Here is a 15372-nt window from a genome sequence, read left to right as displayed (position 1 = left end):
CTTATTTTAGTTATACATACTTGAGAAATTTCTGGTTTACCATATGTAGAGTACAAATTGAGAACTAGATTCTAGAAATAACAATAGCGTGATTTTGCATTAAAAAATTCTTTAATCTTTAAAATGCTTCAGTTATGTCACTTCACAAGGATTTTAAGGGAGTTAACTCATTTTAAATTTTTACATGAGTGATAGTTACTGCATATTGCTAAAATTGTTTTTATTCATTTATCTGCAGAATTAACAACTGTGTATATGTATATCTCCTTTCCTAGGAGTTGGACGTTCGATGGAATCCAAGTTGACATCTTTAGGAATTAAAACCTGTGGAGACTTACAATATATGACCATGGCAAAACTCCAAAAAGAATTTGGTCCCAAAACAGGTCAGATGCTTTATAGGTTTTGCCGTGGTTTGGATGATCGGCCAGTTCGAACTGAAAAGGAAAGAAAATCTGTTTCAGCTGAGATCAACTATGGAATAAGGTTTACCCAGGTACTGATCTCAGACAAATCTCACCTCATGTTGCTGTTTATACTTTTCTATGGCCTCTTTACTAAGTACACTGTGAGACCCTTAAATGTTTAAAGTTGAATGTTAAAATTCTTGGTATTTTTCAAAGCCTAAAGAAAAGAAGATCTTTTGAGGCATTGTATCATAAGATACGGCCCTAGGATAAGACTGAGGGAACCCAGATCTTGGGGAAGAGTATGAAAGGATTTGAAATCTGATGAGTCCCTTAATTTCCCCACTGTGCATGGTCTTTGTAATCAGCAGTTCACATGCCCTTAAAGATGGAAGCAGCGCTTGGGCTGTGCATAGGAATAGAGCACAAAATTGAAGAAAGCACAGCTTAGTAAGACTTCACTGTTAGAACAAATACAAGAGAATTTGTAACAGATAAGTGATGGCATAGGAAAGCAAGAAAGGAAAAATCCCTTTAAAGGTACTCACTACTTTTACTTGGTTGGGAAGGTGAGAGTACCAAGAATGTTAATTTTTAATAGAAGTTTAGCAAGGTAGTAAAAGTGGTTTGTGGTTCAAATCCACCATCCAGTCCACAGAAGGAAGACTGGGCAATCTACTTCTGTAAAGATTTACCACCTCAGAAGCCCAAAGGGGGTTGCTAAGCATTGGAATCGACTCAGTGGCAGTGAGTTTGGTTTTTTTTTTAAAGGTAATTATATAGGAGATTAACATGGACATTTTTCCATGTTTCTCTTTTCATAGCCAGTAGAAGCAGAAGCTTTTCTTCTGAATCTTTCAGAAGAAATTCAAAGACGGCTTGAATCTGCTGGCATGAAGGGTAAACGTCTGACTCTCAAAATCATGGTGCGAAAGCCAGGGGCCCCTGTAGAAACTGCAAAATTTGGAGGTCATGGAATTTGTGATAATGTTACCAGGTAAGCTTATTTTTAAAAATTATTTGAATGAGATATCTGTTTCATTTAGGTAGGTATAATTTCTACTTTTAAAATGGTTACTCATCGTAGTCCTTGAAAACTGGAGGACAGCATTAAAAACTCTGTTTTGATGTGACAGCCTCAGATAAAAAACTTTGTTAAGATTTTGTGACCAGTATGAAAAGGCTTAATTTAGTGTGCCATTTAAATCTGCACACACTGTGTTTTACTTTATCATCCATCAGACCCAATGTTTGAGACTTTTTACACTAAAAGCCATATATAAGACGTTGTTGTTGTTGTTATTTGCCGTCGAGTCGGCCCCGACTCTTAGCGACCCCTCCTTGGGTTTCCGAGGCAGTATCACTACAGAAGTAACAAATATAAGACATTAGGATAGTTTAATTAAGAGTTGGTTCATGTCAGCCATCCACATTACAGAAAGATCCTGGGGTTATGAACATGCCTCATGTATAACCCTTTACCAACCAACCCCTGAATAGCCTATAACATTAAAAATTCGAGGCACATACAATGATTTGTAATAATAAACAAATGCCACTTTGCAACATGCATCAAAACATTACTGTATTACTATGGCAAAGATGTTTTAGTGTGTCTGTTGGTGTTTAATGCTTTTCATACATAGAAAGTTACACTGCTATATACTTAGACAGACATTTGACTAACTCACATTAGATACAAACCATACCTAATTGTTTCAATTGACATACCAGTTAAACTTAAAATCAGGTTTAGGAGCAGAACTTCTTCATAATCCAGAGACAACCTGTATATTTATGTATATATGGTAGGAAGGTTGGGCAATCCTACTTCCGTAGTGATACTGCCTCGGAAACCCAAGGAGGGGTCGCTATGAGTTGGGGCCGACTCGACGGCACATAACAACAACAACAACAACAATATGGTGATATTGCTGAGAGCATAAATATCTCAAACATGAAAAATGCTCAGCTTAATCATTAGTGTGTTTGTTCACTGTTAAAACATGGATAGTAAATGATACATTAAAAATACAATTTATAAAAAATGTAATTTTATAGTACTGGTATACAGTTGGCCCTTGAACAACTTGGGTTTAAACTGTGCAGGTCCACTCGTACATGGATTGTTCCCTCTCCCCCAAAAAGAATCTGGCAGAAAGGTTACAATTGTTCAAGCCTGCTTTTGACTTCTTGTTCAACATGGACCCTTCTGTGATACAGGTACTGAAACTAAAGCAAATGGTAGAAGAAGGATTGGTACCATGTAGAAACATTTTTAGAGAAACAAGAAAGCAAAAGTCAGACAGAAATTATGATGTATTTCCATAAAGTTACACCAAGTGTGCCTACCTCTCCTTCCCTTTCCACCTCTGCCACCCTTGACAAAGTACAACCAACTCCTGCTCTTCCTTCTCCTCCTCCTCTTCCTCAGCCTACCAGCATGAAGATGATGATGATGAAGACCTTCATGATGATCCAGTCCCATGTAATGAGTAGTAAATAATAATCAATAATACAATTAATGAACTTATCTATTGTGTATGTGTGGGAGTCTTCCTGTGAAAATCTAGTAACTGTATGGTAATGACTGTGTTAATTGACTATTTATGTTATGTGCAAGGCTTCCAGTCAACAGTAGGTTATTAGTAGTTTAGTTTTTGGAAAATTGAAAGTTACGTGTGGATTTTCTACAGTGTTGGGGGGTCAGCACCCCTAACCCTCATGTTCAAGAGTCAACTGTATTTACTTTTCTTAATAAGCATTATGATGTACACATATTTCAAATAATAATCAAATACAGTGTTAGTGGTCATTTCTGTATTATGTTGATTATTAGGCCCTTGCTCAGGAATATAATTATCTTTTTAAACATAGTTTCTGTGGAGAAAATCAGATCCTGTGTATAACATCTTTCCCAGGAACATAATCTGTTTTTTTTTAAGGCCTAAAACTAATAAATTGTGCTTTTGTCCTGAGTTAGTCAATTATTCTAACCTTTGTTGATTTTTTAAATAATCCTTTATGTATTTATCCTTTATGGAGAGAGAAATGGTAGTAATTCAGGCCCCTCCCCACCCCTAACCTGCCTCCATGTGTGCGTTTTTAAATATCTTATAGCTACTTAGCATAGTACATTTTGGTGCATTCAACAGAAAAACAAAAATCCTCACAACTGGACCAATAAGCATCATCATCACAATAAATGGAGAAAAGATTGAAGTTGTCAAATATTTCATTTTACATGGATGCAGAGTCAACGCTTATGGAAAGCAGTAGTCAAGAAATTACATGTGTGGCACTCGATAAATCTGCAAAAGACCTCTTTAAAATATTAAGAAGCAAAGATATGACTTCGAAGACTAAGGTGCGCCTAACCCATGCCATGGTTTTTTCAGTCACCTCATAAGCATGTGAAAGCTGGACAGTGAATAAGGAAGAATGAAGAGTTGATACCTTTGAACTGGGCTGTTGGTGAAGAATAGTGAAAGTACCATGGACTGCCAAAAGAATGAACAAATCTGTCCTGGAAGAAGTGAGCTGGAATGCTCCTTGGAAGCGAGAATGGCCAGACTTCGTCTCACCTGCTTTGGTCATGTCAGAAGGGAACATTCCCTGGAGAAGGTTATATAGTGTTTGGTAGAGTGTGAGCAGAAAAGGGGAAGACCCTGAGCAAGATGGATTGACACAGTGGCTACAATGATGGGCTCAAACATAGCAAAGATTTTGAGGATGGTGCAGGACTGAGCCGTGTTTTGTTGTGTTGTACAGAGGGTCACTGTGAGTTGGAGCACTTGAAGGCGGCTAATAACAAGAACAAAATTCTTGTTATCTTAGGTGAAAATCCATGGGATTATGTTTCACATTAGGTAGTTGTGTATTGTTGATTGTTTACTTGGAAGGACAGGTTGCTCCATGGTATGAGTGGACTAAATGGGCTCTCGTGTAAACCAGGAACTGTAGGAGCCTCATTTTGCAATGGGATATGCTGCTCTTGCCAGAGGAGCTCACAAGGCTCTAAAGGAGCTGATGGGCAGGTTCAGTGACCTTCTGGCACCTAATCATGCTTGTAGATTCTCTAATCCTTTGTTAAGAGTCCTTAGAGATCTAAGAATCCCATTTTCTGGTTTCTCTGGGATTCAGAGGATACTACTGTGTTTTCTTTGTCATAGCTGTCCACATACTTATCTACATATAGAGCCTTTCAGACAAAATGTAGAATGTGTAATGAGCATATTGGCATGTTGAAATTACTCATTGGCTTTACTTTAAACATAATATACAAGGATCAGGCAAAAATCAAAATAGAGGAAATTTCTCTCTCCTGAATATTAACCATACCCACCTCCATATAGCTCTTGAAGCCAACAATGCTTACCCTTTATACTTTAGTTGCAGCATAGTATGCATAGAATTGTAAATACATTAAATGTTGTCCCTTTTTTTTTATTTTAAATTTTCCCAATTTAATCTTAGTTGGTCAGGTCTTCATTAAAGTTTTTCCCTGAAAGTCCTAATGTTCTATAATACTTTTCTCTGTCTTCCTTTCCTGTCACTGTAATTATTTTCATATCACTGGCTTCCTTGAAGGAAGGATATATCATTTTTAAGGATTATGTATAGTACTTAATAATTTAAACTCTTTTATGGCTTTTTCTTTTTTTTTTAATTTTTGTGATTTGGGTGAAAGTTTACAGAGCGATTTCATTTTCCATATAGCAGTTCATACACTTTGTCTCATGACATTGATTGCAATTTCCCACAATGCAGCAAGCAGTTCCCTCCCACTTCCTCCCCATAGTTAGTTACCTCATCCCTGTGTCCTTCCCTCCCATGCACTCCTGCCCCGAGTTGTCTCCCTGTGTGTACACAGCCCTTCTATTCTCCCATGATTGTTTTCTCTAAGGAGTGTATCTACCTGATACAAATGTTCAGCCCATATGCTGGTCTTTTATTTGGCTGAAAGCCACAGGAGTGAGTTCAATTCCAGACCTAAAGGGCAGCTAGGGCCCATACTCTCAGGGGTTTAACCAGGCTCTATCAGACCAGCAATTTTTTTTTTTTTAAATTTTGAGTTTTGTTCTACATGGTTCACCCACTCTGTCCAGGATCTCCTACATAGATCCCCCTCCGAGTGGTTGACAGTGGTAGCCAGGTACCATCTAGTTCTTCTGGTCTCATGGTTATATAGGTTGAAGATGGCATGGTGTACCAGTCTCTCGGACTAATCGTTTCCATGAATCTTTGCTTTTCTTCATTCTCCTTTGCTCTGGACAAGGAGACCCATCATTGTATCTAGATGACCACTTGCACGCTTTTAAAATCCCAGTTACTACTCGCCAAAGTAGTTTTTGTGCAGTATGTTATGCCAGTTGAGCTTGATGGCCCCTGGGACTGTATTTGTGAGTCCACAGGTCCAACTGCTCGCTCCCTCTGGGTAGCTGGCTATGGCCAAGAAGTCACCACAAACTTGTCCTTTGTCAGCTCTTTTTGTAGCTTTACTAGCTTTTTATAATCCTACTGTTTTATAATAGTTCTGTGCTGTTAATGCGGTACTGGTGAGTACATATGGAATGTGGATTTTGTTCCTTTAAAGAAGTGATTATATCATTTACAGGACGGTAACTCTTGACCAGGCAACAGATAGTGCAAAGATAATTGGAAAGGCTACACTGAACATGTTTCATACAATGAAACTAAATATATCGGATATGAGAGGGGTGAGTATATAAAATTTTAAAATTCTGACTTTCTGTGCTGTTTTTCTCATTTGAAGCTTGACCTGAGAAGGGTCATGGGTTGGGTAGGGGTGTAGGTGAAAGTCTTCAGCTCCATGGAGATTAGAAAGAAATAACTTGATTTCCTTGTTTGACCTGATTTCTTTGTTTTGAGAGAAGAGTCAGATTTGTTCTGAAATCTCTTGTTTTCTGCCTAGAGTACTCTTACATCTTTGATATTCATAGAACCCACCTTTTTTTTTCCCTCAATTGAGAAGTATATTACATGCATTCTCTTATTTCTCCTGTGCTCTTCTCCTTAGAAGTATAGATGAGACTATATATACTTCCTTAGAAGTATAGATGAGACTATTTGTGAATAATACTAATACCTTGAAGGTCCTTTTTAGTCAATTTGTTTTGCTGTCTGTAGTGTGATTATCTAGAAGGGAGACTGTACAGAGGCACATGAAGATGCCTTTGTAACCAGATAGGCAAGAGGACAAAAAAGCATACACTTCTCACTTCTTAGAGATTACCCTTTGTAGGTTCACTGTGTGTGTACGTAGACACAAGGAAAGGGTATGTTTTAGTTTGGTGTGGGTTTTGTGGATTTTAAAAAGTCATTAGGCCCTCTGTGATGAAACTTCTCCCTGAAATTACTGCTGCAATAGGGCTTTATGGTTGGAGGTGGTTTTCTGTACAAGTATCAGCAGTGTATCCTGCCCTTTTTATCTCCCTAACCCCCAGATTTTGTATTTGCAAAGTATACTGTAAAGAGAAGAATGGTAGATGAATTAAGATTGTCAAGTCTTCAGTTTAAATTCTCTAAAAAGCCAAAACCTTAGTTGACTAGAACACAATTCCTTCCACTTGTTTGGATTTTCTGATTTTAAAGAGATTGCAGTATGTCTGGGTCGAGTTGGATGAAGATTGAGATGAAGTAACTGCTCACTAGATACTCTAGAAATTGTAAGATTATTATAAAAAAAAAAGCTGTTATTTCTATTTAGATATTTCATTTGTCTCTTTATTCTAAAAACAGGATCTAGAATATAGTATAAAAGATAAGCTGAGAATTTTGCTTAGTTGATACATATTTTACCTTTAGTTTTCCTAAAAAAGAATGAAAACATTGTTTTTTATGGTTTAGGTTGGGATTCAAGTGAATCAGTTGGTTCCTACCCATCAGACTCTTCCTGCATGTCCCAGTCGCCCAGCAGCACAGTCAAGCCACTTTTCTGGTGGCTCACACTCTGTCATTGATCTCTTCCAAGTTCAGAAAGCTAAGAAATCTACAGAAGAGGAACACAAGGAAGGTCGGTGACAGTGGTTGGCTGTATGATTTTTTTTAATACATTTTATTGAAATATAATTTATGTACAGTGAAATACATGAAAGTAAAGTGACATGAGTCACTGTATTTTTTTTTTTTTTGCAGTGTTCCTCCTCTCACTTCCCACCCCCACAACCAACGAAGTTTCCCTCCATGTATAAACCTTTCCTTGACCCTACACAATGAACTAATACTATATTTGTCTTTCTATGATTGACTTACTTCACTCAGCATAATATCCTGCAAGTTCATCCATGTTATGTGGTGTTTTGCAGACTCCACATTTTCTTTAGTGCTGCATGGCGTCCCATTGTGTGTATGTACCATAGTTTGGTCATCCACTCTTCTGCTGATGGGCACATAGGTTGTTTCCATCTTTTTGCTATTGTAAATAGTGTTGTGATCAACATGAGTATGCGTATATCTGTTCCTGCTTTCCACAGTGGTTGTATCACTTCACAGTCCCACCAGCAGTGTATGAGAGTCCCAATCTCTCCACATCCCTGCCAGCATTTGTTATTTTCTGTCTCCTTGAACCTTGCCATCAGTGCTGGGGTGAGACAGTATCTCATTGTTGTTTTGATTTTCATCTCTCTGATGGCCAGTGATGGTGAGCATCTCTTCATGCATTTGCTGGCCACATGAGTATCCTCCTTGGTGAAGTGTCTATTCATGTCTTCTGCCCATTTTTCAATTGGATTGTTAGTTAATTCCTTTGGTATCAAGGCATTGTGTATGATTTTTTAAGAAACAAATTTACATTGTTGATTATGGTGAGTCAGTAATGTTTTGTTCCTTTCCATTGTGTGTACTAAAAAAAAGTAGTAGTGATGACAGGGAAGTCAGTAAGACTAAAACTACCCCCCCCCCCGCCCCAGATGATTTGAAAAGGCCATTTTCAGCTATTTCTTGTTATTAATTGTAGTGTTTCTGGCTGCTGTGGATCTTGAAATGTCACCTGCCTCTAGAACTTGCACTTTGTTGCCCTCTTTGTCTACACATCTGACATCATCTGTCAGTCCTATTCCTAGCAAAGCTGAATCTTCAGGGAAATGGAATGGTCTGCACTCTACTGTCAGTTTGAAATCAAGACTTAATCTAAGTATAGAGGTTCCATCACCTTCCCAGGTATATTTTTATTGTTTTAAACGTAAGTACAAAAGTGGATTCACAATAGGAATGACTTTACATTTTTTAATCAGTATAATCAAGAAAGGGAGAAAGGGCTACCTACCTATTTATTAGGATACATAATATGTCACTAAATTGTCAATGGAGGGTAATCAGGTTAGGTGAAAGAGTGTACTTTCGCATTCACAAGTCTTCAGATTCCTACACCATGGATGAAAGGCAGTTCTAGCAACCACTGGACCTCTTTCTAACCCTAGTAATCATGTGTGCTTACTGTAGTCAACCAAGGAACTTTGGTGATCAGTGGTAAAGTCAAGGCCTATGTCAAAGATTTTTTTTAGACTTACAGACATTTCTCTGTATGTCTTTAGAAATTGGTAGAGTGAATGGTTTTATGTGAGCTATACATGTGGTAAGGAGCTCAGTGCATAGTGCCTAAGGCACTTGACTGCTAACCAGAAGGCTGGCGGTTCAAACCCACTAGCCACTCCTTGGAAGGAACATGGGGCAATTTACTTCCGTAGTGATACTGCCTCGGAAACCCAAGGAGGGGTTGCTATGAGTTGGGTCCGACTTGATGGCACATAACAGCAACATACATGTGGTATACTATTACTGGCACTGTGTGCTCCTTGGAAGCCTCATGGTAGTACTTTAAGTTATATTGCGAAAGTCTTTCTGGCACCTCTGCTCCACTAAGTAGGAGGAGATGTAAATGTTGGCTAGAGGACTAGAGAATACGCAATTCTGATAAGCTTACATTGGGCCCCGCTGTGCGGAGGCACCCCAGAATAATTACTTCCTGGTGAGAAAAGATTGGCCTAACAAGTATGGCATTGCCAATTTCCACAGGGCTGGGTGGCACTGATTGGCAGGGGAGGATCTGTCAAAGGATTCTGGTATGTGGGCCCAAGGAAAATTAACTTTTAGAAACCCTTTCTTCTAATTTGTTGTAAGACTCAAAGTAACTGTATTTCTGGGCAGATGTTTCCCATCTGAAAGGTAAACTTTTGACCTGGAGTGTACCTTGCCCCAGAAATTCAACATATGCTTTAGGCTTATGTGGGAAAAAGATGTGGCAGTCCACTTCTGTAAAAATTATAGTCTTGGAAACCCAAATGGGCAGTTCTGCTGTGTGCTATAAGTTGCTGGGTATCGGAATTGACTCAATGGCAGTGGATTTAGTTTTTGGTTTTAGGCATATGGTCCTTACCTGTCAACATGGACAGTGTGGAGTTGAGCTTATCAGAGTCTCTGTGTTTATGCTTCTCTTGCAAGAGATTGTATGTGAGTGTGTTTGCACTTACCTGAGCAGGTGGTATTGGCCAGTAGTGTAAACTTGGAATCTCTAGACTCTGCATTTGACGACGTGTGCTTAAATGACAAAAGGCAGAGATTTGCTGATCTGGAGTTTGTATTCATTGTTTGAGATGTTCAAATTAAAATTAAAGTGCTATGTTAACACTCCAGATACATCATCTCTGAGATGCTTTAACTTCAGCTCTTATGTTTGGCATTTTATAGCTTGATCAGTCTGTTTTAGAAGCACTTCCACCTGATCTCCGGGAACAAGTAGAGCAAGTTTGTGCTTTTCAGCAAGGAGAGCTACAAGGGGACAAGAAGAAAGAACCAGCAAATGGCTGTAATACAGGAATATTGCCACAACCAGTTGGCACAGTTTTGTTAGAAATACCAGAACCTCAAGAATCTAACAGTGACACAGGAATTAATGTAATAGCCCTTCCAGCATTTTCACAGGTAATCTCAGTGGAGGGAGCTTCTGTGGTTTACAGATTCTCATCCATCCTACTGCAGTTTAGGCTGGGGACACTGCTCATTTTCTTTTCCTCTGCCCCTTGAGCGCTCGGTGGCTTACACCATGTCTGCGAGGGCTACCGAGGCTTGTCTGACATCATCTGTGAGATACAAACTGACAACAGCATCTCTGAACCAGAACCGTGTGGCAGCAGAGGGAAAAGGTGCTCAAAGTTCTGCCCAGAAGTTGGGGAGGCACATACTGTGCCTCTGTTCCACTAGCAGCTAGTCCACACCTGAGTGCAGCACAGTGGTGATGTAGCATATGTGGGGATGGTACATCAGTCTGCTGAGAATTTAAAAACATTTCATGAGCCTAAAGTTTATTCTTTATTCTCTAATTTAGTACTCTTAAGTTTTATTCCTTATTCTCACCCTAAGTATTTTGAGGATTTAATAAGCTTTGAGACTGGGGGACCTATTAATAATTCAAGCAGGCCAGAAAAATTAATTTGAAAACAAAATCTTTGTTATGAAAAAAAATAAACTAGTTGCCATAAGGAATAAAGTCAGGTTTGACTTTGAACCATCCCTTTTCCACTAGGTGGACCCTGAGGTGTTTGCTGCCCTTCCTGCTGAGCTTCAGAAGGAGCTAAAAGCAGCATATGATCAAAGAGAAAGGCAGGGAGAGGCCACCACTCACCAGCAACCAGCCAGCACATCTGGTAAGCCTGGAAAGTGACATGTAACAAAAATGAAAGATGTGAGCACTGAAGTCATTGTTGTATTAATTATTGTAACAGTCTAAGGTGTTAGTTGCATGAAAAGCTATTGAGAGGTTGTCTGAAGTGCATACATATATACAATGTGGGTGTTGCAGTCCTAGTTGGATTTGTATCTGCACTTTCTAAAAACACTGTTCTGAAGAGAACTCATGTACTATCTGGAAACATTTGTTGAGGATCTTACGCCTGTCTTCTTCCAGTGCCAAAGAATTCTTTACTTCAGCTAAAACCAGCAATAGTAAGAGATAAAAAAAGAAACAAGAAGAAAAACCCCATCAGCCCCAAGAAAAAGATTCAGAGTCCTTTGAAAAACCAGCTGCTTAGTAGTCCTGCAAAATCTCTGTCAGGGCCCAGCGGGAGTCCCCAGAAGTTAATTGATGGCTTCCTGAAACACGAAGGTCCTGCATATGAAAAACCCCTGGTACTGTTTTTTTTAAAAAAAACTTAAAATTTTCACCTTTACTGTGATCAGTTAAGATACTTGATACTGTATAAATATAGCACATTTTGTCTTACATATTTTAAACAGGCAGAGCAAACTGCTTCAACTTCAGGTGTGCCAGGGTTTGCAGATTTGCAGGCTGACCTGTCCAGCTGTGGTAGACCACCAGCACCTAATCTAGCTGGAGCTGTTGAATTCAATGACGTGAAGACCTTGCTCAAAGAATGGATAACTACTATTTCAGGTTAGGTGATACAAGACTGAGGTTCAGTGATCCTATTATTTGAGAATATGAACAGGTTAAACTACATGTAACTCATTTTTCAAAATCTGATAAGCTTAATAAGGCTAGGCAGCCCCTAACCTTTTCAAATCCAGGTTTGTTTTGAAAAATTCCGTACTGTAACCAATTCTTAGGAGAGTTCTAAGTCAGTGGTCTGGTTTCCCTTTGTTCCTGCAGATCTCTGCCTACTTCAAAAAGGCATTGGTATTTTCTTTGTTGGTTTACTAGGGGTGGGAGGGAAGGGGAGGGAACGCTGTTAGATAGACAGACGTAAGTATTGATTTGGGTGAAGAGAAGGGCAGTGCACCAATGTGAGTGACCAATATAGCAGCATCAAGTATGAGAAAGACAGAGAGGTACATGGGAGGTACAGACAACAAATAAGAACCCTTTTGTACATATAGTACTGCACTGTCAGTGAAGGCTAACCATGGGTATATGGGTGGATAGATGGGTGGACAGGCTGAACGATTAGGTATGTCTATGAAATGGGGAGTGTATCCAAGAACATATATAGGGTTGGCAGACAATGGTCCTTACAAGTTTATGTGAATGATCAGAATTCCCAGGTGTGTAGTAGAGCTGATAAGGGGCAAGGTTGTGGTCATGGCTTGGTCACAGCCAGCTACCCAGAGGGACTGAGTAGTTGAACCTGTGGGCTTGGGACCACAGTCACAGGGGACATCAAGCTCAATTGGCATAACATACTGTACAAAACATTGTTCCACCTCCTACTTTGGTGAGTAGCAACTGGGATCTTAAAAGCTAGTAAGCTGCCATCTAGATGCAATGATGGGTCTCTCCTCGTCCAGAGCAAAGAAGAATGAAGAAAAGCAAAATTCATGGAAACAATTAGCCTTAGCGACTGGTACATCATCCAATCTGCAGCCTAAACGACTATGAGACCAGAACTAGATGGTGCCCGGCTACCACTGTCATCCACTTGGAAGGGGAACTATGTAGGAGATCCTTGATGGAGAGGGAGAACAATGTGGAACAAAACTCAAAATCATTTGGAGGAAAAAAAAAAATGGGGGGGGGGGGAGAGACCAGGTTTGCTGGTCCGATAGAGCCTGGTGGAACCACTGAGACTATGGCCCCTAGGGGCTCTTGAGATCTGGAATTGAACCCACACCTGTGGTTTCCAGCCAAAGAAAAGACAGGCATATGAGTTGAACATTTACCTCAAATAGATACACTCCTTGGAGAGAACAATCATGGGAGAAAGAAGGGCTGCTTATGCACAGGGAGACAGCTCAGGGGGCAGGAGTCCATGAAGGGATGGACACAGGGAAGAGGTAACTATGCGGAAGGAAGTGGGAGGGGAGCTGTTGCATTGTAAACTGTGGTCAATGTCATGAGACAAAGTATATGTGAACTGCTGTATGGAAAGTAAATTTGCTCTGTAAACCTTCACCCAAATCACAATAAAAATAATTTTAAAAAAGGCATTGGTTCTCATTTTTCCCTTCCTTAGATCCAATGGAAGAAGATATTCTGCAAGTTGTGAAATACTGTACTGATCTGATTGAGGAAAAAGATTTGGAAAAACTGGATTTAGTCATAAAATACATGAAAAGGTACTTTCATCAAAAAAGGATAAGGGGGTATGTCACAATAGCTAATTAATGGGAGTACTGAGTAAGTTTTGTATTTTCTGGCAATGAAAAACTGCATTCTGTAGGGTTGAGGAGGGGCGGCTAAATTTCGGATCCCAGAGAAAGAAATGCTGTAAGGTCAACTGAGTAATAAATGAGCTTGTTCTCCTTGAGGTTTTTATGTGATTAAAACCACAGGAAATACTTATTCTCTGTTCTGGAATTTTATTTTGCTAAAACTGATTCTTACACTGCAAATGAAATCAAAGATTATTAAACCCCAAAGATATGTCAAACCTGTTCTTCAGCAAGGAATCAGCCTTTTTTAATGATGTTTCTCCTTCCCCCACCTTCAGGTTGATGCAGCAGTCTGTGGAATCGGTTTGGAATATGGCATTTGACTTTATTCTTGACAATGTTCAAGTGGTTTTACAACAAACTTATGGAAGCACATTAAAAGTTACATGAATATTATAACGGGGAGCCTGGTGCTCTCTCCTCGCTGTGCCATAAGTGCTTGTGAGGTATTTGCAAAGTGCATGATAGTAATGCTCTGAGTTTTTATAATTTTAAATTTCTTTTTAAGCAAGTGTTTTGTACATTTCCTTTCAGAAAGTGCCAAATTTGTCAGTATTGCATGTAAATAATTGTGTTCTTTTACTGTAGCATAGATTCTATTTACAAAATGTTTGTTTATAAAGTTTTATGGATTTTTACAGTGAAGTGTTTACAGTTGTTTAATAAAGAACTGTATGTATATTTTGTACAGCTCCTTTTTGTGAATCCTTAAAAAGACTCTGGAAAGCAAATGCTGAACTATTTTATTTATTATAATTAAGGGCTGAAAACCTCCAGGCCAGACATTGTTACAGGCTCTGTATTCAGCTTTGAAATTCCTGAGAGGTCCCAGATCAGGATTCCATTGGTTCCAAACAAGGGTAAAGACCTAAACAACCTTACCATTTTTCTCCCCAAGCATGAATGAATGTTAAGAGAATGCTAATAAAATCTTTACTTCTTCCATTTGGAGAAATTTACACATTTTGAATTAGGATGTTACCCCTACACACAGGCGCGCACACATACAGGTAAGTTTACTTTTTCCTGGGAGAATTAAGTCCCACAGATAGTTTAAAGCCTTTCCTGGCCCTACAGACACTTCGTAATGATGAAGAGTACAGATTTTCAAATGTATATAATTTTTCTATGCTAGTCCACCATAACACTTCAAAAATATAGTTTTATAGTTCTTTGCCAGTGAATACTTGTAAATCTTTCTTTAAACACCCCAAAACTGACTTCAACAGTATGCTATAAATAAGCAGACATTAGAGCTTTGAAGTAAGAATAAGTTGGGGAAAGATGTATATAGTCTCACTTGGACCCACCCCCCACATTCTTCAGGAAAACCATAAAACAAATTACTACTATGAACATATTATTAAATCATTCTATTAAATCATTCTGATGTATCTGCAACCACTTATAAAGAAGCAGGAAGCCCATGTATGGTTAATCGATTCCCTATTATTGCCAAGTCATCTCATTAGAAAATGTCTGCATGATAAGTTTTCTAGTATAAAAAGTCCTTAATGTTAACATGTACAAGGTACACAAAGTATGGCAGTTAATAAAATAGTTAATGTCCTTGGAAGAATGTACTATACTGAGGATGGCTGATGGGGTGAGAAGCTATGCTAACGTGGAAGCCTAACAGAACTTACTGGACAATGTCTATTTTCTTTATTGGTAGTTCTGCATTGTAATGATTACAATGGACTCTCATGACTCTACAAGCAGTCAAAAGCAGCCAGCTATGTTTTACACCATGGTTTCACACAAAGCAGAGAAAGAAATATCAGAATGCCTAATATTATATTTTTAAAAAATTTCTAAGGGCATATGGCAGAAGAATGCT

The 15372-nt window shown here is 38.9% G+C and overlaps 1 protein-coding gene across 1 annotated transcript in view; it reads left to right on the top strand.

Annotated features, from left to right (window-relative positions):
- REV1 (REV1 DNA directed polymerase) overlaps window positions 1–13922 on the top strand; it is an 88338-nt gene extending 74416 nt beyond the window's left edge. Inside the window, exons 12-22 of the mRNA XM_007959471.2 lie at window positions 276–496; window positions 1232–1404; window positions 6025–6127; window positions 7278–7443; window positions 8386–8588; window positions 10116–10349; window positions 10951–11071; window positions 11332–11552; window positions 11661–11817; window positions 13334–13436; window positions 13811–13922. Of these exons, the coding sequence (XP_007957662.1) occupies window positions 276–496; window positions 1232–1404; window positions 6025–6127; window positions 7278–7443; window positions 8386–8588; window positions 10116–10349; window positions 10951–11071; window positions 11332–11552; window positions 11661–11817; window positions 13334–13436; window positions 13811–13922 (1814 nt within the window). The remainder of the gene's footprint in view (window positions 1–275; window positions 497–1231; window positions 1405–6024; window positions 6128–7277; window positions 7444–8385; window positions 8589–10115; window positions 10350–10950; window positions 11072–11331; window positions 11553–11660; window positions 11818–13333; window positions 13437–13810) is intronic.
- The last annotated feature ends 1450 nt before the right edge of the window (window positions 13923–15372 follow it).

The sequence above is a fragment of the Orycteropus afer genome, unplaced genomic scaffold (assembly GCF_000298275.1).
Source record: "Orycteropus afer afer isolate SDZICR_OR568_19922 unplaced genomic scaffold, OryAfe1.0 scaffold00017, whole genome shotgun sequence".
In the NCBI taxonomy this organism is placed as follows: domain Eukaryota; kingdom Metazoa; phylum Chordata; class Mammalia; order Tubulidentata; family Orycteropodidae; genus Orycteropus; species Orycteropus afer.
This window is presented reverse-complemented; position numbering and strand designations above follow the sequence as displayed.